Below are 27547 nucleotides of genomic sequence, written 5' to 3' on the forward strand. Positions count from 1 at the left end.
ATTCCGAATCAGTGAGAGGAAACAAGAAAATGGGATCGAATTAATTGTTTTTCCAAAAACATAATAAGAAAAGAAACAAATACATATTTTATTGACGATTTTTTTTTTTTTTGGTATTTTGATCAAGTACAAAATTTACGTGACAAATTATACGACTTCTTTCTGATTCAAAGATATGACAAGTGGCTCATCATTTAAATCTCTGTCAATTTTCCCTTCTGGTCCAACACTTACACATTTCTTTTATTTTAAATAGAAAATCCTATATTACACGTGTGTGAGTTATACATTCTTATCTTGCTTTAAATTTTAATGCAAAACAAAAAACAAAGAAAATGGATGTTAAATAGAGTGTAATTTGTTCTTATTGCTTATTGTTCTTGGTTTATTTAGCGCGTGTGCCCTGCTTAAAATGCACTATCACTATTCAAAACTGAACCGTTGGACTAGCAACCGCGCACAATACAAAAATCTCCTTTTTGCCGGTCCATATTTTGGAATAAATAAAGTGCATAGGAGGCGGCGTATGAAAAATCTTGATCATCTAATTTAGATGAAAAAAATCGACTAAAAGTTTCGGCTAAAGGGACTGGGTGTGTGTTCGTGTCGGGTCTTAGCAAACGGCCACAATACATCAATTAAATTTTCAAATAATTATTTATTATTTTAAAGCATAATAACTATCATCATGCATCAATATGTTCATATCGTTTGTCCAATTGCATTTCGTTTTTTTTTTTCAAGAAAAAAAAAACACACACAAGTGTTTCTCACTGTAGTTTTCTTCTATAAGCTAAAAAAAAAACAGGACAACTAAAAAATATAGTTTTTGTTTGGTGTGAGTTTTTGTGAAGTGAATTGTTTGTTTGTTTGTTTGTATTGTGTTGCATATGTATGCTCTTAATGAAAAGATGATGAAAATGTTGCCTAAATCGAATTGACTTGGTTTTTGTTTTGTTCTACAGCGAATCCTGTAATTTAGTTTTGTTCAGATTGGTTCAATTTTTAATTTGAAAATTGCTTGCTGTCTTCTGAAAAATTTGGCTTAGTAAATATGATCGATGACTTGATGGCGGCACGTTCAACTCTTTGAATTGCCAGATGGTTTTTGTTGTCTCTCGTTGCGTTCTCGTTGCATGCGCTGCTTTTGGTTGGGATGCCGTCTGGAGCGTCGACAATGGGCTGAGCAACAGTCATCTACAGTTGATTCTTGATGTTGGCCTGGCAATAATGCATTCAAACGATTCCGTGCCGCACTTTTATTGCACACCGATCGTGCACAACGCTTACGATCGCATTTTATAGTTGAATCCTGAGAATGATAGAATAATATTTCATTAGATATATTACGGACACTTTTTTTTTATGAATGGGCCAACGTATAAGAAACAATGTCTGAAAGAGATACTGTTGAATGATATAGAACTACTGACTTTATTTTAATTTGCCTCTTTTTACACGTTTTTCCCATTTACAAATGTCATGACTCACTTAAATCACTTGATTGCATTAAAGTTAAATACAATGCATACTATGATCATATCAATCGTTCTGTATCATTCAACCAAATTACTATCTACGTAGACTTACTTTGCATCGGCATTTCACACATTTCTGTTCACCATGCGATGGGAGAATCGGATGCCATTCGTGGCCATTTTCATGGACTGTGGTCGCAATTTTACAGCCTCCATTTGCCAAAATTTCTTCCGTTGACTTGATTGTACCTCTTTTTGAACCTTGATCGCCCATCAGTTCAGGATCATGTGCCTTCTTTTCAACTGGCACTTCTTTTATCTGAAAAATAGGAAATTGTTCAGAAGATAAAATATTTTACACTTCATAACTAATTCAATTTATGTCCGTATTTATTAGATTCATTCTTCTTACCTCTGGACACTTTCGGCAACAAGCACTTTTACTTGGACGATATGCAATTTTCTCGGAGCATGTGAGTGGTGGACATTGAACGCGTGGACATTTCACTTCTAACGTAATTGGATTGCATGTGCAAGTGGCGCAACGATCGAAACCATTTGGTGGAAGATAAGGATACCATGACGAGCCAGCCGGATGGAATTGATCGCCCAAGCGACAACCGCGAGTTACATTCGAGTCGATTCCCATATCTTTGAGTGCTGTATTAAAGGAAATAGAAATGATGATCAATATTTTGGCGGATCACATTTTGAAATACAAACGAATGTGAAAAAGCAAAATACTTATACTTACACGAACAAGATGGGCAGCATTCACCTTTACGTGCTGGTCGAAGTTCGCCGTCTTTGCACTCCAATGGAGGGCATTCAAGTTTGTCACATTTCACGCGGCCATAAATGCAAGCGCACATACTGCATGTTTCCATTCCATTTTGCCATTGTTCACCTTCATCATAGAATCGTCCTGAGTGATAACATTTTGGATCGAGCGGCACATTGTTATCGGTATGATCGTTGGGGCTCGAATCCGATGGGATTCTGTTCGAATCGACTCCTGGCATCATGCATTGGTTCGGAATTTTGACCGACTTCAATTTACCCTTCAACAAATGTGTACCACTCTCTTTCGATTTTATTTGCAAATAGCATACGTCCGATTCGAGTTTTGATAATTCACGCGGTGACATTCCCATGAGAAATCCTTCAAGATACTCGCCTTTGAATTCTTCTAAAATTTTTGTGGTAACTGGTGCATTTGGCGCCTCCAGCGGCTTATCTTCCAAGTACAATTCGAGACCTTGTTGGGCATTGTAGGAGTTCAAAGTGATTTCATAATGTAGCGTGCATTCATTGTCAACTGCCACCCATGCCATACCGACGAGATGTGCTGGCGCATTCGAATCTAAGCGTTTCAAAATTATCGGTTCGCCTGAATCACGTGCATCAGCCAATTGTCTTCCGATCAAACGACCTCGAATCAAATTTTGTTCATTTTCCGTCGCAATATTAATGGCCAAATTGTTTCCGTACAATGGTTCCAAGACACGTGGGCCCAATTTGTCAAGAACTCCAACGGCATTATTGAAACTTAGAGATGGTGTTAGATCCTCTAAGTCAGTTTTTCGTTTAACACTATCGTCAACTAATGTGATGAGTGGACTTTCTTGCAGTTTTAAGTCGTCAGTGTGAATGTTGTAAACAAGAGCTCCGTCACGATTCATATAAGCCCAAGCCAGTCCACTACTCGTCGTCTTTGATTCGGTCGATGTTGGTGCCAAAACAGTTTGATAAACTTCACACGTAGCCCTCGTCAAAATTGGCCCTTGAATGCGGATTTCTGGCCGTTTTCGTGATTCAACAATCAAATTCAATTTACCACGAGTTAGCGATCGCAAGTCTTGCGTTGTTACAGGCGATGAGAATTCAATAACATTGTAATCATAGTTGGATTTTTTCACAACGATCGTATCCTGGAGGACTTTTTGCTTTTTGTCGGCAATTTCGAGACGAATATTCAGTGGAACATCAGCACTTTCATTATGGAACAAACCATTTAAAACTAATGTTAAGTGAATTGACGACGTGGAGCCACTGCTTGTCGACACGACGGCTGTTCCACCGGCTCCACTTAACTCTTTCAAAACAACACCTTTGTCGGACGGTGCCTCAAGCAATGATGTGAACAATTCCGTCGACAGCGCTGGATACTTGGAAATCTTGCCAGCCAACGCTAGTTCGGCTTGAGTTTTGCCACCCCATAACAGAACAATACTCATCTGTTCGTCGCGTAATTGACGTCGATATTCGCGTGGAACGCGACGCCATACACCGCACACTTTTCCGGTTGCATTCTGGTACACGCTGAATATATTGCTCGATTGAACCAAAATGATTTCTTCGAGAATATGACCAGTTTCGTCGATGAATTGGATGGCACGTGGACGGGTCGCTCGTTCCGATATATAAAACGAGAAATACAAATTCTTCTTCTGGAACGTAAAACGACCGGTTGCAATAATATTTAATGGGTTGTTGGTAACGTAAGGCGTTTTAATTTCCTCACGATTCAAGAAATACGATGTGCGTGTGGTTAGCAGAGCACCGAAATCTATTGGCATTATCATAAAATAAGATGAAAGAGTCTCATTAGCAATTGCATTCGCAAAGTTAAGAAAAAGAGGCAAAAAAACAAAAGGAGACGCGCTGCAGAAACACAGACAATGAGATAATCTAAAAGTAAGAAAAATGCTTACGTTTCATATTTTTTTCTTCCTCTTCTTGGGTTTGCTGCGCTGGTACATCTTGAGCTAGTTCTTGTTGATCTGTAATAAAGCAAGTAAAACGTATTTATTGGTTTTGCTGACTAAATATGATACATAAAACATTCGCCTAGTTGCTGCTGCTGCCGCTGCCTCTCAGCTTTAACTCTCTACATGATAGTTGCTCGTGTGTATGAATTATGCTAAAGCGCCACTGTCTGCAGACAGTTAATTCTTCAATTTAAAACGACATCAGGTACACGGAACGAGTACAAAATTATGTGTGGCCCGGGGAGATTAAAGTGGGTACAATACAATAAATGCAATACTCGCACATCACAGACACGCCATATTTTCATGCAATTGATTTCTTCTGCACACAATCGAAATAAAAAAGCGACCTTTTTTCTTTCAGAAACGAAGAAAAAAAAAATGAGATCCAATTCATTGAATCATGTTTTACTTTTCAGCATTGTTTGTGTTGCAACAGCACACTGATAGAATCTGGTTGTGCCCAAATTCGTCGGTCCTTGAACGCACGAAACATAGTGAATTCATATATATATGCACACATGCACGATATACACGACGAAACGTCTACCTCTAGGCCTACCTTGATCTCAAGTGCTCATCAAGTCAAGAAAAAGATATTAATCGAGCGCTTTAAGCAGACAATTGCCTCAATTTTCATGTTTTTTTCATTGTAATCGGTGGAAGGGATACACACTTGAACATTTTCAACAGGTAAAAATGAGTCTTCGGGTATAAACTATTTCAATCTGATAGATGACTCGAGTTTCATATGATTTGAAAATGTTTTTTTTTGAAAAGCGGCAGATTGAATGAATCATCGACGGAATATCTATCCGAAAATAAAAAAAATGGCTGCCACTCTGTGACTATTTTTGACTGTCCCATAACGATTGATAAATAAACGAAAGAAAACAAAATAATTCCAGTTTGGACGTGTAAAAATGACACATCATTTTTTTCCCAGAATATTGATTGGCATTTTGGGAGACAAATCGGCAACAAAACAAAAATCTTTTTCATTCAACAAACATTTCATTCTTCTTTTTTTTTTTGTGAATGAATGTGATTTCTCTTGGCTTGTAAAATCTGAAATGAAAGCAAGAAGCATTTTAAGTCTGTTTTTGATTACATTCGGAGATTCTTTGAATTGTGTTGTACATTGTACAAAAGCAATGCCGAAAGAGCCGATGACACGTTTGCTGTGTCAAATATATAACAAAGGCGGTAAGTGCAAAGACTTGGACACTCAAATGTGCGTACATAACACCTAGTTTTCGCTGCAACTATTGAATCACCCACACGCGTAGCACATCGAATGGCTCGGTTAGAAACTAATTCACACAATCGGCAGGAACGGAAAAAAAAATTCTAACGAACAAGGTGTTTTATTTTTCTTCTTCAACTTTTTTTTTTATTGTTCCCTCATCTTAGGTTGCTTCCGCAATCGTTAAACAATAGAAATTCCATTCCATTACACTCTATTGTCAAATATGAACAAATACCTAATGCATTTTGCTTTTAAACGTGCACCGTGCGATCCTTTTCGCACTCAAATACGTGCCTTCGCTTCAGTTTATGCCGCATCGGATGAGCCGGCGCAGACTTCCCGGCGGTAGAATAGCACAAAAAATTACAACACAACCATTGGCCATTGTTCTCGTTGTTATTTTTTAATTCGAAATTATCGGTTTTCATTCTTATGACGGATTTTTCTGGTTTTAAGCACGTTATTATCTGTTTTTATTTAACATTTCAACAGAGATCAGGTTCTAGACAAGTTGACTCATAATGAGAGAGAGAGAGATGGAGAGAAAACCGTAAAATTGTTTTAATCGTAAAATTTCGGAACCAGGATTTTTCTTGCTGTTTCCAACATTTTCCCATTCGTTTGTTGTAAAATCTTGGAAAAACATTTGAATGGCATTCCTGAGGAATAATTGCCGGGTTTCGGGGAACATTGCAACAAAGGGTAGGAAATGCCAAAGAATGTGTACACTAGAATTTATGAAGCAGGGGAATTTTTGGAAGATGGTTAAACGCATATACTCATACCACTCATTCATGAATTTAACAACAATTTTCAACGAGATTAAACATTGATGTAAAATTCAATCGATACAATGCAGGCTAATAAGAACAGATTTCTGTTGAATTCATGTCGATCAGTGAATTCATTACACGTATGTACATGTAAATGCGATACGCTTGTGTGTATCATATAAATGTCCGTTTATTGTGCCCATTTCATGCGACTCACGGTTTCACACTATTATCTTCATCTTTGAAGTGGATTTTGCGCTGAGCGAATAAAAAAAGTCGAACACAAAAGAAAGCAAGAGAACAAGAGAGCCGGCAATTCTGGTTAATCGAAAGAGAATCAGACATTAATCCATTTAAAGAGTCATATCATCGGGCCATTGTGTCGAGAACTATTACAAAAATCATCATTATTCCCCCATCGGATTTTTGTGTGATTTGCATAATTGTGCCGAATGGATCATTCTGTGCTTTGCCGTTGCGCTACACAAGCACGTAATTTATTCTTAATTTGCATTGTTTGTGCATATTTATTTTTTTTCTCGACCATGCATCCGACAAGCAGAAGGAGATTTGAGTTCGAATAAAAAAGAGGTCATATTCGCTTGATGAATTTTAAAGCGCATGTTTTAATTTGGTTCTTTTATTCGGCATGAAATTAACATTGAAAGCGATCAAATTTGTGCATGTACGACACGACATTGTGCCAAGGCGAATGAGTCATAGTCACAGTGTCCATTGGAACTTTTCAGTGATCGATTTGGAACTCTATCGAATTTCGTAAATGGCTGAATTATCGCAAAGTAATTTTATCAAAAGAACATATCAACGTAGCCAATTCATATTTTTTTTCTAGAAAATATGTTGCGGCGCATCATAATTTCAAGCACACGACAGATAAATCAACACTCATCTTCGAAAATGAGTTTGCTCCATATTCTCTGTTTGTATTTTTTTCACTCCTTGTGATTTTTTTTTTTTGCAAGTTTTGGCAGGAAAAAAACTGTTTCAAATATTTTGCATGTGAAAAGTTCTTCCCATTTTCTATGCGACCGTCACTTTATTTGAAAAGAACGCGAATGATTTTGATGGGAGTTGTTTTGATAGAGTCCTCATCTCGCATTGAACTGTACTGTCAAAAAATATTATAAAAAAGTGTTACATTCAAATATGAAATAAACACGTTCGGATCTTGTTTATATAAAAAAAAAATGTAAGTAGAAGAACAAGAAGCGGACCGAAATTTCCCCAAAAACATTTTATTGAATTGCTTTTGACAGAAATAAATTGCGAACGGATTGCGTTCAGCACGATCGCGTATGCCATTTTACAACTCGAAATAAGAATTAATTAAAAAGTCAACGAAAAAAATTGGCTTGTAGAAAATACGCAAAATATAATATAAAAACTCTTAATCGAGATGGGAGCGAAGAAAAAAAAAATACTCAAGAAAAGAGGACGAGCTTGAAGAAAGCAAAACCGAAAAAATTGATTTATTTCAACAGATTTTGGAAAATAGCCAGGTTGTGTGAAATGCTCGAAATCTTGTCGCAACTGCTGTATGTTTCTAGACGAAATGCTTAGCCATGATTTACGGCGATGAGCCGTTAAGATCGCTGCGAGAAATGAGTCACTGGCTGCAAATCGAAACAAGCAGCCAGTTACCAGTATTCCAGTCTTGTTATGCCAAATAGATCCACGCAAAATCTCCTCTGATCGTCCAAAATAAACAAAATCAAAACACACATGCACACACGCACGCCGTAAATTTCCAAATGGTAAATAGAAGCGTATCGCATGCGTGGTTAGAGGTTAAACTTATTTTATGTGTGAACACAAAAAGAATCTTTCTCTCAGTTTTGAAGTGTATGGAAGACACAACAAAAGCGAAGAAACGAACAGTGGCAGTGTGTTCGCTTGGCGGTGGCGACATACAATAGATGAACAACGTTTGTTTATAAAACCCACTTTTTCGTTGCATTCATTGTGATCATATATGTCTTTATCTTCATTTAAATAACGCCCACCAGCCACTTTTCCGAGAAATTATCGGGCGCAAATCGCGCGCGGCGCTCACTAGACTGGCAACAACATACACACTCAAACGATCACAAGCCAAAGTGTCGTCTAGAACAACAGAATGTGTGCTCGTGTGATTTTGATGCCGGATGAAAAGTGAAGTGAACACTTTTACTTATTTCCAATTAGGAAATATCTTTCATTTGAAAATCGCCTTACGCGAGATAGACGATAGTCATGTAGGAGTGACACAATACACGCCAATCTCCACGCACAAATCGCATGATGCAGAAAACTGAACGCTAACAATCCACAATTTTATTGCGTTTCAATTAGAAAGAGCCTCGCTCGTTCAACTCTTTCTGTGTGCCGTTTGTTTCTGCTTTCAATCGACGGTGGCGCGAGAAATTTTGTTTCGTTATAGCGCTGTCACTCTAACCTGGAGCCAACACATAAAAGCTCGCTGTTTGAAACTAGATAAGTGTAATAAATCGAGCTTGGCCGAGATATTTTGCAAGCCATTTTTTTCGGCTACTGACAATTTACCCAGCCGCATCGGATTGCGAACGAAAACCAGCCGAAAAGAATTACAATTTCTTTTTTGTGGTCAGCGGAATTATAAATTTAGTTTCAGAAGACATCTCACAATAAATACTATGTTTTACACTCGACACATGTGCGGTCGGGTGTCAGATTGTTTTTAATTTTGCCACAACGATTGATAATAATGATTCTCATAGGCTGAAGCGACGACTAGCTGAACTTTCATTGAATTAAAATCCTATGCAAAAGATAACCGCGATGAAATCGCACGATGTGTGTGTGTGTGTGTGTGCCTTTATGCGAAACGAAGCCATGGCTAGAAGGTTCTTTCTCGGATATAAAGCCGCCAAGATGAAAAATAATAGCTATAACGCTTCAGAATGAGCACAAGCGAAAATAGCACGATCTCAATGCTAGAGAACGAGAGACAAGCACAATCATAGCATATTACCGAAACAGATCCAGACGCGCAAAAGACAGAAATAAAAATAAAAAGTTAGCGCGTGCAAATTTGCATCGAACGCGTCTGGTTCACACAAGCCAAACAGCTCGATCAAAACCATTTAAATACAATTGCTCCATAGACAATTTTTTTATTCTTTTTAAAATGCAAGACGCATGACCATCTCTTGATTTGTCTGCGTGTGTGTGTGTATATATTTTTTTGTCGCTTTAGCTCAGTTCGGCATTGCCGTTGATCTCGTTCGTTGAAAAGTCTGCATCCGCCGAAGTGTGAATAGTAATTTTATTAAAATTTATGTTCGTCTTTGTGTCTGATTATTTTCTGATCGTCGCGCTTTTGCGACCGCCGTCCGCTATTTTTTACTCATTGCGAAGACCGAAACGTTCATTCGTTTTTATCGATTTTAAAGTGAAGAAAAGAATCGTTGATCGCATAGAACAACAATGCGTGAGAATGATAAAGTATGAGCATGAATTAAAATGACATACAATCGAAATGGCTGGCATGTATTTTTTCTCCTTTTCTCTCTCTCTCATTCTCTTGGTCCATCGACATATTCCAATGGTGGAGTTTGCTTCTTACATTTGCTTATTGCTTGGGCAATGGAAAATTTCGCATTTTTTCCCTGCAAAAATATTGCATCTCACAGAGAGCAGTTAAACACAACCGTGTGTTTTTGACAAAGGCATCAAATGTCAAAAATAAAACAATTTCTTTTCGTCCCGATCACGCCTTTTGTTGATTGGCTCGTTTGAGATATTCGAGTGTTTTTGTTGTTGTTTTAATTTCGTTTGACTCGACGATGATATTTGTCAAAATATTTTCCGTTGGATTTTATTAATTCAAACAAATAAATTATATCCATTTTGACTTTATATTCATAAATGCAATAAATTAACCAACGATTCAAAAAACGGCAAATCTCTTGGATTTTTCGCCGTTGCCGTTGCCTTTGCGTCGTTCACGAAAATGTTGCCACATTTCAGTACCACACGTTTTGCCTTAATGGCGATAGCAACAGACAGTATTCTTCATGTCAATCAGCACATTGACGAGAGCGAGAAAGAAAACCGAAGAAAATCGCCGCCCAAATCACCACCTTTATGATAATCAACATTGACAATAATTGGTACGCAATTTATGAATATTATTTCACACAGCAAATGTGTTCGCTCAAACGGTCAACATTTTAGTTTGGCGGAGAATGTTCGATTATAGTCGTCAGGTTGTGAACGACTCTTTGACTTTTCGTCTTGGTTTTTGTATACAAAAAAAAAAAATAGAATCCGAATCGTTTTTCTTTATATTTTGTATAATTTGTATGGCTGTTGATCGAAATCATAAAGCCCCCGGTTGAATAAAAACACATCAAACACTCTGTTTTGGCTGATTGTTTTTCTTTTATTTTCATCTTTAAGCCATTTTTCCACGCTTAATGTATTGACTTCGCAAACTGGCTGTTAAAAATCGCATAAAACATTTGAGTTTGATTTTGCATAGCGCGTGGTGTGAATAGTTTCCAAGCTATTTTCCGATTCAAAAAGATTTGTTTTCCATTTTCGAAAGGTTTTTGCTGATGTCATTCAATTCGACGATCGAAAGCACGAAAAGGAGACAAGCGATTCGAGTAACACAAACAAGTCGCGTAAATTCTGTGTATATGTATGTATTTTCTCAAATCAACCGAATAAATATCCAAAATATTGCGTACTATTTCTGTGCACAAATGTGTGCTTCATTTTGATCGAAATGTGTGTATATATTTTTATTTCTTTTTTCGTCCATTCGGCCCCGTGTTTGTATCACGGAAGGCGAACAGTGTTCGTTGTAAATGTTATATAATTTGTATTGACGCCTGTTAATGTTCATAAACTGTTGTGAATGTGAGATGATGAACGCAATCGTTTGCGCGCGCGATGAAATGTTCAACGACAAAATAAAACATTTTCGTTCTAAGAGATGAAAGAGAAAGTGGAAATTATTTACGAAGCATTCGAGTGGATAATGGTGCGCGTTTTGGCCGCAACAAATCCATATTAAATCAATCATCAGACGTATACAATAAATTTTAAATTGTATTAATAACAAGAGCGAGAGAAAAAGAAAACACGACCGACGTTAAGCAGGCCAAAAGTACATCGAAACATAAAATGAAGTGAGAGAAAACTGTAAAAAAAAAAAACGGAGCGTTCACCCAAAGTGACAACACAGCACCATAACCATATTTCATGCATTTAATATATAGAATAGATGCTCTAGAGCCTTACCGCTTGTTTTACCCGGACACACTTTGCAACATTTTCCTGGCACCTGAATAGGCTCATCGCAGTCAAGTTTTGGACATTCGCTTTTTATGTTTCTGCATTGAACACGGGCCACAATTCGTCGTCGTTTTGTTACCTGCAACAACAAAAAAGTTCGCATCAAATTAATCGCTAGAATGTTTGTCATTTGACTACGCATAGTCCCATTTATATATTTGAGCACTGCTGGGTGGATTCTCTTGCTTTAATTCCTCTTCGGTATTAGTTTAAATATTCACTGCTTTTCCCAATAAAATTCGACAGACATTCATATGAATTTGCTTTAAAATGTTGTGCGGAGAGTACGGGGAGTGTCCATATTTCGATACGAATCTTACTAAGATTTTGCGGTATTTTCCTTGTCTTTGCATTCCACATGACCAAACGAGGAAAAATAAATAAAAACAAATCAAACAATAACGAGAAACGATGACTTTTACTGGAACTGAAAAGTGTGTGCACTTATTAACTAAACAAATGAAACGAGAGAAGACCGAGAAAGAAAGAAAGAAAAAAACGAACGCACAAAGTCACGAGAAAAAAAAAAGGCGGCAACTCTGAGTACATAATAAAATAGTTCGTATATTAATAAACTGGCGCCAAAATGTTTTCACATTTCCTTTTGTGCAATTGTTGAATTCTATTTGCACGTTACTGCGAATGCAACGCATGCGTTTTTTTTTTCTACTTCCATAGTTTCACACTGTAGTTACGACAAATTCAAATCGTTCGTCGATATGTGTTGGTGTGCACTTTTGCTTGCTGCGGCCACCATCAAACATCGTTATCAAAACAAAGTCAACTGATAGAAATTTACAACCAGATTACGTAGTTTTTTCCATGATGGCGATTTCGCAATCAACAACATTGTAGATAACATCAAATACTTCACAAGATTAGTGACTCATTTATAATGATTCAAGAATTTCAGTACTATTTACTACATTCGTTTGTTTTGATTTTTGTTTCTTTATTTTTTAAGTTCATTGGAACATGAACCAAGCAATGAAGGAATCCTAAAATACATTGGTCGGCATTGCGACGATTCTCTCAATAAATTCACTTCATTTTCGGAATTGCGTTTAGCATTTGATGGCAACATCAATACACTAATGATTGGGCACCTCGTACACACACACACACACACACACACACACACACACACACTACATGTAATGTTTTTGAGTGCGGTGAACTAGTTTCATGCATGGTTTGGTGGCGCTTAGTAATATCATATACATAAAGAGCGAGGCGCGACACTCGTTATTAAGCCTCAACTGGGTGATGAGACGTGATTATTGTGTTCCTCTGTATTTTTTTTCTTCTTTCGCTCGATTGGCTAGAAATTCAATTTTCTACATCATGTCCTGATCACACCGAAAAATTCATGCCAAGTTCTTGTACACCATTTTTCAGAGCAGATGAATAGACAACACGACAACTGTGAAACTTAGTAATTTCGCTTGTCGACTACATATTTTAAATATGATATTTAGCGTACAACACCAAATAGACATTTGCGATTTAGGATTTCTTATTTTGTGTGCGAAATAACGATCCGGCGCGTGCAATCGCTCAATATATACACAGATACGCGTGTTATTGTTGTGAGCTCTCGTGGCGCCGGCGGACAGCGGTTTTATCGCCATAATTAAATTTTAGTTTTTTCCCCCTTCTCTCGCCGCATACATGGCTCGCAACGCAGCGCAGTGGTTTACCACACACTCGAAGTGCGTATTTCGTCATTGGCATGCTGCAGTATCTAATTGGAACTGGTTTACAATTTTTCAAGTAAATTTGCATAATTTATTTTGGACGGGGATTTGGCTGCGCCGAAATTCAAGACGATTCGGAATATAATGATTTTCGTAATTTTGCAACGAATTTATTCGGTCAATTTTTTGTGGCCTGTTTTCGCTGATATTCATGAAATCATGTCCATTCTTTTTGAAATGTTCGTTTTCTCTCTGTGCTTCGCTTTTATTTAGTTTCTCATCGGAGTCTTCCATTTTTGACTTTTGATTGATTTGAATGCATCGCAATTATCGTTAGGTAAATGTTGTAAAGGATTGCATACTATTTATAGCTTGAATCCGTCGTAAATAGATACTTATATCTTATTTGCTTATTTCACATGCCATATCCAAGAAAATAAGCAGATATCCATCAAAGCATATCTTAGTATGCCGTATGACTTGACGAACCGCTGAAAATAAGCATTACGTTGCAAATTCTGTCGATGATGCATTGAATGAATGACTCGTCGACTTGGTCACATCGTAGTATGTGAAAAAGATCTCGTTCGGGCAAATCACACCGAGAGATCTCTGGTATTGTTTTCAATGTTTACTTTTTTCCAAGCATGAAATTATAAGAACGACAACTAAGACCACAAGACTATGGTTGAAAGCAAGAGAACACATTTTGTAATCAATCTAAATTTGCAACTTTGTTGCCCATCTATTCGGCCATATGTGTCTCTTCCAAACGTTCAACTCATTGGAAGTATTCGGGACGCAGTTGCGTGTAAACGTCACCTGAGAGAGTGATAACGCCTTCGGCGAACGCCACCAGTTGTGATGTGTGTTCAGCTATGATTTATAGTATTTTATGAGACTTTTTATTGTGGTTGGCTATTGTTTATTTTGAAATTAAATGCCATTCATCCGCAGAGAGAATTGCAACCGCAATCGTCTTTCCGTCTCTGCCTTTTAGCTGCGATCTCATTTCGTTGCAAAGGAATTAACAAAGTGATAGTTGTCATGTGTTGAGTGAATGAAAAATCATTTTCATTAAATTGAATCGCTTTGTGGAAAGTCGTAGAATGTAGATGAACAGTGCATTTCGAGCGAATTTTCTTTCGAAAAAAAAAAAAATAAAAACAAAAAAGTTGTGTTTGTACAAAAATAATGGTTTTCATTGAGGTCATTTCTATTTTTGCTGATGTAACCTATTTTTTCGTATTATTACGCGTTTATTTATTTTTTCTCGAATGAACTGCGTGTATTCATGTGCGTACAAACGTGCATTGTGTGGAAACGTAAGCGGCTTAAATTCGAGTATGTGCAAAATCAGCCGCCATCATCACGACTCAATTAACATTGAGCCGCGTGTTTGGTTGTTTTATTTCCCCCGTCTGTTGTGTTATATTGATAAATAAATTGCTCACGTTGACAATCTTCTTCTTCTTCTTTGTGGATTCTTTCCATTGCTGCAAGCGACAGGGAAAAAACTGCCAGCGAAATCGATTTGTTTGTATTCGACCGAAGTAAACATTGATACACAGAAAAAAAATACAACATCCGATTCAAGCCCAAACAAATTGTCGGATGAAATCATACAATGCAAAAAATGCCATAAATGCTCATTAAATCCGAAAACGGTGTTTAAACTCATTGTTTTGAATGTTTATTACTTGGTTTGGCCTGCAAAGGTAACCCTTCAAAATTGAAAGCGGAAGAAAAATTGGGTCGGATCTTACACTTTTACACAGAACATTGACGTGCTTGCAATAAGAACAGAATATGGAATGAGAGGTTGAGTCAGCTCGAGCTCACAATGTTTATTTTTGACTGTACCCAAACCCGAAAATAAATCCATAATGAGATTTTATGCAGTTCATATATTTTTTTCCCGTCTTCTTTTCAACTCAACTCGATCGCTGCGAATTGCTTCGGATGTAATAAATTAATTTGAAGTTGGCAATGCAACGTTTCGGCCGAAAAGAAACTCAAATCCAAAGTAATAATATGCACGAGTTGGTAAATTGGCGAATAAAGAGAATCGCCGTGGCGCGCGGTCTGTCATTTACCCTTTTGTGCAATTCGTTTATTTCTTTTCTTTTTTTTCATTTCAAAATACCGCTTCTCGGAATAGCGCGAAAAGACAAAATAAATGAAAACCGACCGCCTGTAAATTACGTGCATGTTGAAATGTTGTAATTAGTACGCGAGTGCATTCTGGTCAACTTTCAACATTTTAATCTTCGGTACTGATTTGCTGATCCAGAGAGTGCGACGCAGCGAACAGTGTCATATAAATAAAATTGCAAATTGATTACTGAGCACTGAAACAGGCGTGTTGCTCTTTCGATTGCAAGAAGCAAATCCGAAAAATGATGTATTTTTTAACAATTCAAATAAAAATGTTGATTGAGTGAAAATAACTTAATTAATAAACACAAGAGCGCAGGTTTGCGCGCGCGTACGTCCATCGTGACGGTTGAAAATGATTCGGTACCGCAGGACTTGTACTGCGAAATGTATGCGTTTTTCAATCTTCATATTGAATTTGACTAATTGAAATTTATATTCCCAAATAAAAACAGTAATGATGGTGTTGAAGTGATGATCATCGAAACAGAATATAAAAACGGGCTACATCAAAAGTCGCTGCTCATCTTGAATATATATCGTGCCTGCTCTTGCCTCCGTATCGTAGTGTTGTTATGCCGTGCCAACTTCATCGTGGCCGCGTGCGCGTATACTGTACAATTTATTTTATGGGGATACGCATTTTTATGACTATCAATTTATATTAAAATAATCTTTTTGTTGCGATTTAAAGCGATGAGTTTATTTGTTTTATACGAGTTTTGCACTGCGTGATATCGTTTTGTTTTCTCCTCCGTTCGTTGATGCTCTCTCGCCACCGATTCATTAGTCTTTTCTCCTGTTTTTTTGTTCGGGATCTCGCAGAATCCTCGCCGCAATCACCACTTAATTTTCTTTGCTATTCGAAAAGTCTCTCTCTCTCTCTCTCTCTCTCTCTCTCTCTCTCTCTCTCTCTCTCGCTCTCTCTTGTTTGGTGTGTAGATCGTTTAAGCTCCGGTGTCGGGCGCAAATTGCTTAGAGATGAGCTATGCTCGTATGAAATCCAATTAAAATGACATGAATGGATTAGTTTTATGACTTTTTTAAACGATCATTTTCTTGAGAATTGTTAACTTTGAGACAAGGAGAGAATCGATTTTTTCTTCGTTTTCATTTCAAAAGAAAGAAAGAAGAATACGAAAGAAGAAATGAAGAACAACGAAATGAATTTAATGGGATAAAATCTGTTTGAATGACAAGAAGATTGCTTATAATTTGAATTGGCGTAGTAACGATTAAATATCAGTTTGGACTGATATCGTTTGGGTCGCGTTTTTGCGGTGACGATTCTGTGATGTGATTTTGAGCTTCAGAATTGCAGGTGTAGTGAGAAAAAGCGCACTTTTTGTAATTGTATTGTGGTGTACGATGTGCGACTGAAATGAATATGAGTTTAAGGCGATCAGATTACAAGGTTACCACGACTAGAGAGCTCTGACAGCGTAGACGAGACAAGCCAAATCTAGAAAACTCCGTTTCATTCAGTTTGAAATGGTGCTTATAAAATATTTATAAATATTTTGCTGATATCAATGGAAAATATAGTCTTATTTTCGGGCCGTTCTTCTCAAATTAATGCTCAAGTCGGATCGTGCGCGCATATACACGGCCAAGGGTTCGTTGTCGTTACATTTATTTTCGTCACGTTTTTTTTATTGTCGATTTTCCCGTTTTGATACAACATTTTCTCTTCAATCTCTTGGTGAAAATTTTGTTTATGTTTTGGTGCGCGAACGTACAAAATCCGTTATTTTTGTCATTTTGAACGATTTTCTCATATCGTAAATAAAGCGACAATATAATTTATATACACATGTTTGATTGTCAACTATGCGTCCAACCGCGCTTCTTCCAAAAGCGAATTATGAAAAGAAAAGAGAAAAAAACCAAAGGGAGTATACTCGATGTGTGTGTGTGTGGTGTGTATCAATCACATCACATCACGCCGAGAGAGCTTCGGTCAATGACGACACACCAAATGGATTGTAGAAAAATACTACAAGCAAATTCGTATGAGACATGGATCAAAGTTGATTTAAATTTACGCAGATGAGAAAAGGAAGAAAAAAAAAACAGTCACATTGTTATTTTGTTCATGCATTTTCATTTATCGATTGTTTACGTTCCCCTGAGAGTGTATTAATTTTCGATGATGTGCCTCATTTGTATAAACACTATAATAAGGCATACTTTGAATCAAGATCATCTTCTCGCTTACGCATGCATCAACGAGAGAAACAGTTGTTAGCTGACAATAAACATGACACAGAAGACCAAGGCAGTTTTTGTAACATGAACCGATCTCTTGACTGAAAAACGAATAACGATCTATATTTTTATAAGCGCACATTAATCGCAAACGTGTATATGTAAAACTGAACGCAAATATACACCGTTTGGAATGAAAAAAAAAGTTCTCAAGCCGCAATAGCAGCAAAAGCAAAAATAACAGTTGGATGCGGAGAAAAGAGTGCTAATCATGCAAAAATGGAAAAAGAAGTCGTTTTATATGAAAATCAAATGAAAGAGGCGATTTAGAGCCGGTAAATTTTCATATCCTCAGAATGATTACTTTGAAAACAAAAAATTTCGATAAATTAAAAAAAGAGAGATGAGTTTCAACTTTGATCTCAACACAGGTTGGAGATAAGCCAACGCAAATTTGTGCGCGGTTATCATGAGAATGGTTAGAGTTCGTTGCTTTAAAGTGATTCATATAGTTAAACGCAGACGCACAAATGTGAAATGATCTAATGTCGGTTTTGAAAAAAATAGATTTGAGAACCAAGAAATGAGTTGATAAATTAACGACGAAAAGAAGAAGAAGAAGCAGCGGCAGCAAAAAATCATCTTTGATCCCGCATCAACGAGATATAACACTCTACAATTGAAGATTCGATGAATGGTATTGACGGGTGGATATGTGTGTGAAGTACGACTCATCATTTTAAAACTGCGTGTGTAAAATCGCTTTTTTAATTGTGGAATTCGATTGAGAGAGTCAATGCGATCAACTTTTTGAGTCGTCAATTGCAACACTTCACGTTATTATTTATTCATTTTTGCAATTATTTGCTTGATTCGCAAGTTGCTGTTGCCTTTATTTGCTTTGATTTCGTGCCACACATACGCACGGTAGACAGACACTCCGTCTATATATGATTAATTTAATCATCCGTTGAATTTTAAAAAGCCAGCGAAACACCAGAAGAAGCTATGGCATGGCATGGCATGAATGTAACTAATATAGATGTTCATCACATGCAAACGAATCCATGGCGAATGCATATAATTAGACATTTTGTCTCTCTTTCTGATGACGTACTCATTTTCCACCGACACTCTCAAGCTCCTCGATATATGTGTCGCTTCTTTTTCTTTCTCTCTTCCAAATACATACAATCAAGTTTGGGGACTCGCGCGTCATTGGAAAAATATTTATAGTCTTATAATGAAGTTCATTCATTGTACTGACGCACTGATCTCTTCAATCAATTCAGTTTCGTTGAATGTGAAGCAGACTCAGTGTGAGTGTGTGTTAATTAAATGGATGTGCATTGAATGTACAAATGGCTTTGGAAATGATAAAATCGCATTGTGAATGCGGCGGCATGCGCGCGGGGGAATAATTTCAATAACGTTCGTCGTAACTGCGCCATTTAATCGCATTATCTAATAAGATGCGCGCTTTCGAAATACGTGCATAAAACGAGTTGTTTAAGATGCGTTTGTCGACAATTCGGAGTATAACACATTTTCCACCGATTTTGACACGAAATGAAAATATCGAATGTGCGGCAGAAAATACGCCTTTTTTCTTCAAATTGAAGGTACAATATTTACAAAAGCACAGCACAGTTCCACGAAAACGCGTATGACGTAAATAGACTTTCGGTTGTAAATGTTCAATTTTGTTGATGTTTGTGTTGCCAAATATCCGTTTAGTCGGGCGTGTTCCGGATATCTATCTAGCGGTTTCGACGATTCGGTATGTGTTTTCCACTTTTGAATCTCAAAAACATAGTCAAAAACCGTTCGGTTTTTTTTTTTATAACGGAACATTTAATTGCGCAGTTTTATTTAATCTCGGTGAAGCGATCGCATTTTTATTAAATCCGGATATCGTCTTTGAAAAAGATTGAGTTGGTTGCATTGACACATAGGAACGGAAAATACTCAAACAAACGCCTTTTGACGGTTCAAAGCTATTGTGTTGCTACCAATTAACAACACAATCGATGAATCTGTTGGAAAATATGCGCCGAATCGAAAGTGAAATAGGTTTGCGTTCCCATTGAATACTCGTCAAATGATAACACATTCCGAATTTCCTAATTTGTTCAAATGGATTTTCATCATTTTTCATAACTAAATCCAGACCGAACGAATTACAGGTGGGCGTTTTGCGATTACTTAATCACTTGCACAATCATTTTTCGGATGATTAAGATGGCACTTAATCACTTAATCGCTATTATTCATGATTAAGTGATTGTGCAATTGATTAATTAATCATCGATGATGATTAAGTTGTTGTCTTAATCACGATGTCACCGTGATTAACTGTGACAACTTAATCATGATTAAGTAAATTCTTAATCATGATTAAGATGTGATTAACGAAATGATTGTGTAGAATTAATTAATCATGATTAAGTTAATTTACTTAATCATGATTGTGTAAATAGTTAATCATGATTAAGATGTGATTAACGAAATGATTGTGTAGATTTAATTAATCATTAGACGCCATAAATGCAGAAATGTTGAAAATGATTCCCATTTTCCACAATCATTTCGTTAATCACATCTTAATCATGATTAAGAATTTACTTAATCATGATTAACTATTTACTTAATCATGATTAAGTTGTCACAGTTAATCACGGTGACATCGTGATTAAGACAACAACTTAATCATCATCGATGATTAATTAATCAATTGCACAATCACTCAATCATGATTAATAGCGATTAAGTGATTAAGTGGTCGTATTAATCATCGCGAATTTTAGGTGTTTGATTAAGATTAATTAATCTTAATCAAATAGTCCGCCCATCTGTAGAACGAATAAGCAAGCGAACGAGCGAGCGAGCACATATCATGTCTATGTGAATCGTTTTCCAAATGACGCGCGCGTCTTCGACTGGAGCTGCAAAAATCGGAGCGCCATCCGATTAAATTACAACTGAAAGTTGTCATCGCTACTACTAAAACAATCGCAAACATTTCACATATATGTCAATTTGTTTCAATTTCTAAGCCAGTCCAAGTTCTCTATCAGTCTTGAAGAACGCAGAGAAATTCCATCGCGTTTGTTTTAATGAATCGTTGCTTTTTTGCTTTGAATCGGTTTTTATTCACATTTTCGCATCATGATTTATTGATTATTGTTATTGTCATTGCGTTTGATATGATTTCTCACATTTCTTTATCTATATACATGTTGTTCCATAAACAGAATTATCTATATTTGGCTGAAGGCAATGTTGTGTGATTTTCATTTTGAAAGCAGCCCATTTTGTTTGCCTGTCGTTGTGCTGCTGAATCAAAATATCAGGCATTTAGCAAAGAAAGAAAAAAACAAAAAAGTGCATTTGTTCGAAATGCGGAAATAAATATTTATTCAATTTGATTCAATTTGATCAAAGCTCCTTCCGACTGAGCGAACGGAATGTATCGGACAACGGTGTCGGTTTTCGTTTCACATTACACTCGCACTCATTTTAATTGCGCTTACGTAAACAGAATAGATGATAAAGAGCTGTTTTCGTTGAATCGTTTAGTTTATTTATCGTCTTTCATTCCGTTGCCGGTGCTAATTAGTGCGCTGGGAATAAATAGAATCGCATGCGATGTGTCCGACGGCAATGTGTTCGCCACACAATTGAAACGTACAACAAATTCAATAAAATGTCACTGGTTTGCTGGAGCCAGATTAATTTATTATTCGCGATTAAAAATCGTGAAGTACAAATTGTGTATGTGATAACCGCGATGTACTCCAGACATGCATTTCAAAAGCCACCACACTGACCAACCAATCGTTTTGTGCTTTTGGTAATTAAATTTTGCACACTAGACTGATACGGATTTGTGCCGTTGAGAGTTATAGGCCGAAAGTGTTGAATGCCCAACCGTGCCAGAATGTGATAAGAAAATCCCAAGGAAAATTATATGTTGCGTAAAATGAAGTGAAATCGACGCTGTGATTTATACGCTGAATGCCTTCACAAGGCTTTAAATAAATAACGCACAATGTTGCGATTTCACATAAATCTCATCACACCAATAGTAAAGACTACAACAGACAAAGAAAAACGTGACTATGTTTGAGCTACTGTTTTGCCGGCATTGCGATAGAGAGGATGTTGACAGCACGACCGCCATTAAGCCTATAACAACAGTTAGCGACAGCGACTTTTTACTCACCTCTTTTTGTTTGCGTTCGCTTTTTATCTTTTGTGTGTTTCAGTTTTAGTATGAAGACTTAATAACGTACATGCAACGTGGCTATAAATAAAAACGAGACTGCGGAAAGAAATGAAAGCACACACAGTGACAATGCAACAAGCATATATGCAATATCTATGCTTCGCTTTTATTTGATGTATCTGAAAACGGTAGTTTACACCGTCAAACGGATCAGACGACTTTATTTCGGTGCTGGTTCTAGAAAATTTTACCAGTTTTAAAGGTTTTCTTCAGAAAAACTTGCTCTTTTTCCCAATTCACGAAGAACTTTTTTCATTTCGTTTTTTCATTGCCTATTTACTTCTTTCTCTTCAGAACTACCAGATTGCATGTGGCCCAAAAAAATTGGCAAGATACTCCCCCGTATTGCTCCAAAGCGTGCTCGAATACCAGTCGGCGCCCGGTGTTTGCAACAAAACCAATCCGTTACTTAAAATCAGCAAATTCCGAGTAAAAATATTGTGAAACTGTGTAAAATTAATTGCATCCGTAATTCTGACGCGCATTATGAGTGTGGTGCATTATCATTGCTAGCAAAAGATAACTAAGTTGATTCACTGAGAATAAAAGTAACTTATTAAATTCTTCGCCAGTGTAACCACAACACAAAACAGTCGCCGAACAAAGCGAAACATAGTTCTGTTACTCGATCAAGAAGGAACATTGGATTTTTATATACATTTATTTTGTGTGACGTTTTGTTCGAATAATTCTGTTATTCGATGTGATGATTTGTGTTCGTTGAGTGGGCAAGCGAAGAGTTGAGAAGAGGCAAAAAAGTGAACAGAGGAAGAATGCCGCATGCAAAAATGAATCCAACCCAATGTAACCAAATCCAGTTAAAATAGCACTTGAATTACGGCGGTGTCGGCATGCAAACCATCAAAAATAATGAACCCAAAAATTTGGCATCAACATATTGATGATTTTATGCGTTTTATGCCGAAAATGAATGAATGAACTAAATTAACAACTAAATGCACTTACGGGAACGCATTCACACATTATACAATACATCACGCCGAACGGTGGTCCCAAGTCGGCATACCATTTCGAGCCTAGTTCACGCAACGTTTTCCCAAACAGACATTCTGCAAAACAAGAAGGAAAAAAAAACATAAGAAATTAATTAAATTTATAAACGGAAGGCCATTCTTCTGCCCACAAGAGATTATTTGATAAAAGGTAATTCCATTTCTTCAAAAATACCGAAAGATCATTTCTCTACGGAGTTCATGTGATGCCTCCTTTTTTGTTAATACTTTGTTCCAAACTTGATTTTGTCGTGAAGTTATTTTAATTCCATTGGAATCTTTTATCACACCAACACAATTTCTAAATGCTCTCCTGAGTAGTTCAATCGACTTTTCTTTTTAATTAACACAAAAAGCAGACGGAACATTTATCGTTTGATAAGTAAATCTAAATGAGTCAATCTATACTGAAAAAAAATATTTTGTCATGTAGTAAATATGCAAAATATGAGAGCAAGCGTCGGCAGCCGGCTGTTCCGAAATGAGCAGTGTCATGATGTTTATATTCGTTTTACTTCAAAGAAAATTCGCTTTCGCAACAAGTTATCACATTTGGCGCGGAAGATACCAGACTGGCAGCGTACCATTTCGGCTATAATAATTTTTTAAAACTGTATTTTTCTGTTGCGGTGTGAAATTTCGCACGCTTATCCCGGTGTCTGTCGAATTGCCGGTCGATCCTAATTCAATCATCAGCCAAATGTTATATTCAATATAAAAACACATGGGATGGAAAAAGATATACTAGTCTACTGTTTATCTAGGCAGAATACGCAATTATAAACTTGGACCATTTGCAGAAATGCTGAAAAAGACGAAAAACATGAATATCTTGATTTTCGAATAAGTGTGGCGACTTTGTGGAATTTCGACCATAGTCAAAATTAATTTTTCAAAAAATTCTTTCCTCGTATTAGCCGCGTCGAATCCATTTCTTACTTCACTTTGCTCGCATTTCTCTTTCCCCGTTTTATCAAACATTTGTCATTTTTACACTGCCATAATTGTGTGCGACCGCAGATACGATTAGATGAGCCCCATAAATAAGTAGAAATAACGATCGTCGTCGTTGTCGTCTTCAAACGTGGAATTTTTGCAAAATCACCACGCATATTTTTTGCGTAGTGTGTAGAAATACTTTCATGTCGAATTCGATTTATAAAAGCGAAATATAGAAACGGCCGAACGATGATGATCTGTTCGCATTTATCGAAGATGTGTTTCATGTTTCATGCCAGTGATCATTTTAAAATTAATCTCTCTTGTTCGCCTCGTTTTTTCTAGTTTGTTATTTCATTCGAGTTTATGACATGAAATGGCGCCAATCATTTGTTTATTCAAAGCAACAACAGAAAAAATCAAGTTAGCTTAACAGCCCGCATGCAGACAACAAATTCTTCATCTCTTTCGCTGTTTTTGGATGCTGTTTGCAATTGTTCCAATTCATTGTTCTGAGTGTGTGCGCACACACGCAGGGCAATAACATGATTTTTTTTTCACGAGTTATTTTCATTGATTCTGCGGTTGCAAAATGCATAACCCGAATTGCTGTTGATGCTTTCCAACGAATGAAAATGGGATTTTAATCGATCTTTATGTGGCTTCGATAATTGGTTATAAACTCAAAAATTACGCGCACCCAATTTACTTGATGGCTTAAATGGCAGCGCGAATCAACATAGCCATCAACTTTAAATGAAATGAATGCTTTTAGTTTTCAATTTAACATCTCGCCACTAATAACATTGTTTTTTTTTTCTCTTTTGAATGCGCCATATTATTGACGCCTTACGATTGAAACTGCGTATTACATCATACACTAATGTTACACAGTCGCCTTCGAGATGCGCCAATAAAAACTCACTCACCGAAGTGCGCATAAAAAAATATTTAAACATCAAATTCAATTGAACTGATGGATCGTCTTTTTCGAAATACGATTCTTTGGAAGTGCCAAAGTAAATGACTGTTGATGTAAATAAATTAACAAATAATCAACATCACTGGCAAGAAATCTGTTGCTGATGCCAAATTAGAAATTGAGTTTGTATAGATAAATTAATTAAACTGTCGAGTCCATTTCTAAGAAAACCCATTCAAATTCAACAGAAACTGGTAAAGTCTGTGCAATAGTCACTGCCGCGTGAGATCATGCAAGATTTGTTGCGAATGGTACACAGAAAACTACATCATACCCTTTTTTTATTAGCTATCTAAAATCGAGGCTTGGCGGGAGTGTGATGGCGTCATATCTTGCGGCCCAACATACGACGTCAATAAATTGTCTGGTTTATTTTGAATTATGACAATAGGAAATTGGCTGATTGCGCTTATTTCGTATCGGGTCAAAGTATCGATTATTGATCGAACATACAATCCAAGAATGGGTAACATTTTATGTAAAGTAATTGCCCAATAAATAGAAAAAAGAGAAATATTTATTTCTGAAATCTCCCGAAAAAAATATGGTTGAGATTCAATAGAATCATATGTGATATGATTTCTTCGTAGTGAGCGAAAATACGAATTTCATTTCTTCGCTTAATCGCTTTGTCAACCATGAACGAAACGATCACGACATCTGCATGTAAAGAGAACGAAATTTTTGCAAAAACTCATATATTTTATAGTAATCTATGCGTGGAATCTCCGAAAAGATATTTTATATGCGCACAGTTGGCAATGTTCAATATTATGCGTGCATTTTTCAGAAAGGCGCGTACACATGAAAGTGACGCACTCGCGCGATATCGTGAAAATAAAAAGCAATAAAAATGGTACGCGAAGATGTAATTCTCTCAAGCAATCTCAAGAACGAAACGCAGAGAACCGGGACAGTTCAAGAATATGTGAATAAACGGAAAATTGGACATAGAGAAAACCGGCGAAAGAGTCTCTTTTTCTCTCATGCGTATGCAATGCAAATCAGCCGCAACAATTTCGCTGCAAACGCGAATTTCAGTATATGACATCGAGGTGCTTCGTTTTATAAGAAAAAAAATTGCCATGAAGAGGAAACAATCAAGAATTTAATATTTACCACCATAATCGGAATGTTCGCTGGCGAGAGGCCATGATTGAGAACATTAAAGCTAAAAAACGAACCAGCAACAATTGCATTGTCAGCACTGTTCTTCCTCTTCACATTTTTGCATTAAGGAGTATCAAAAAGATGCGCCAAATCTGATAAAGTGGCACAATTTTGTTCCGCTTTAATGTATACTATAAACGCATTCGTATTTCAAATTTCAGATTGGCTCTCTCATGAAGGTCTTGGCTATGAGACAATCGCGAAGACGACGCCTTGTAATTCGACTCAGTTCACGTATTCGCCTTTTGTATTCGATTCACATCACACGATCTGAGCTCGGCTCGGCTGTTCGTGCCAACAATACTAATTGTAAGTGAAGTGACGATTTACTCAGGATATTATTTTGGACATCGCGCTTTCAATGCGATCATTTATTTGAATTGTTTTTACAAGGCCGTACGTATCCAATTTCGGTCAATTTGATTTGTATGCTATTTTTCTTCTTGAAATCTGAAACACAGAAGAATGTTCTGCATAGAAAGTCGCACATATACACAGTTTGACATTTAAAGGCCAGTTGCGCTTTGAATCACTATCGCAAAGCATTTAAAGTGATGCCAGGCATTCTGGGTTGAAATGCAGCTTAAAGTCAATGCAACGATTAAAGTTTTTTTTTTTTGCACAAAAGCGTGCGCTTGAATCTAAAAGAGCAAACGAGAGAATCGATCGCATGATTACCTGCATATCGCGTCGAATGATTGGTACTCATGGCAGCATTCCTTCGAAATAAAAGTCCACTTATCAGAGCAACCAACCATGTGCGGAAATACGATCACCGCCACACAAATGAGAAATGCACGGCGCGCAGACAATCAATTCTCGTGGCACGAAACGATTAAAAATTTGTTTGCGGCAATTATTTTATTGCCTGCTCTGTCAATCATCGTCAAGCATCGAGGTTTTTTTTTTTCAGTTTGTTGCCCGTTTCTTTGTTACTATTTTTCCCATGTTCACTGGGTGAATTGATAACACTTGTTTTTTTCTATCCACTTTGATCTAGAGCTGTTTTGTTAACTCTAATTGTACCCGTTTTTTTTTTTCAGTTAGTCTGCGCATTAACTCTTGTTTTGCCGCGCGCATTTTCAAAAGATCAGTGCAACAAAGTAGCTGCAAAAAATTGCGTATTCAACTATATTGAGCTTTGTATCTGGTTGGAGAAAAAAAAAAAATTAAGATAACGATATGTTTTCTTGTGACAGGTTCGTTGGCTTTTATTGCTTTAGGATCGCATTAATTCGTCTTTAAAAATAGTTTTCAAACATAAGTTAGGAGCGCGTGTTGTGTTGCGACATAAAACTAAAATTCATTCAGTCGATGTCCATTACATTTTTCAGCACAAAACAGTTGTACAGTTAATAACCTGATCGGAATTATCGTAAATATCCGATGTGTTTGCTGTTTTATGGCTCTTTTTCGCTATAAAATTACCATCATAATTCCAGTTGGATGGTTGTATGGGTGACAGGCCCATGACTTTGA

The 27547-nt window shown here is 36.8% G+C and overlaps 1 protein-coding gene across 9 annotated transcripts in view; it reads right to left on the bottom strand.

Annotated features, from left to right (window-relative positions):
- Positions 1–209: 209 nt before the first annotated feature.
- LOC129569139 (dorsal-ventral patterning protein Sog) overlaps positions 210–27547 on the bottom strand; it is a 60404-nt gene continuing 33066 nt past the window's right edge. For all 9 annotated transcript variants that reach the window (XM_055447666.1, XM_055447670.1, XM_055447672.1 and 6 more), the window contains 7 exons: positions 22931–23034; positions 11561–11693; positions 4193–4261; positions 2233–4047; positions 1891–2138; positions 1591–1797; positions 210–1312 (listed from right to left, as the gene is read on the bottom strand). In XM_055447666.1, coding sequence (XP_055303641.1) covers positions 1082–1312; positions 1591–1797; positions 1891–2138; positions 2233–4047; positions 4193–4261; positions 11561–11693; positions 22931–23034 — 2807 coding nt within the window. In that variant the 3' untranslated portion in view covers positions 210–1081. The remainder of the gene's footprint in view (positions 1313–1590; positions 1798–1890; positions 2139–2232; positions 4048–4192; positions 4262–11560; positions 11694–22930; positions 23035–27547) is intronic.

Source organism: Sitodiplosis mosellana, unplaced genomic scaffold (assembly GCF_009176505.1).
Source record: "Sitodiplosis mosellana isolate CC-2019 unplaced genomic scaffold, AAFC_SMos_1.0 Smas_scaffold_30, whole genome shotgun sequence".
Taxonomy (NCBI): domain Eukaryota; kingdom Metazoa; phylum Arthropoda; class Insecta; order Diptera; family Cecidomyiidae; genus Sitodiplosis; species Sitodiplosis mosellana.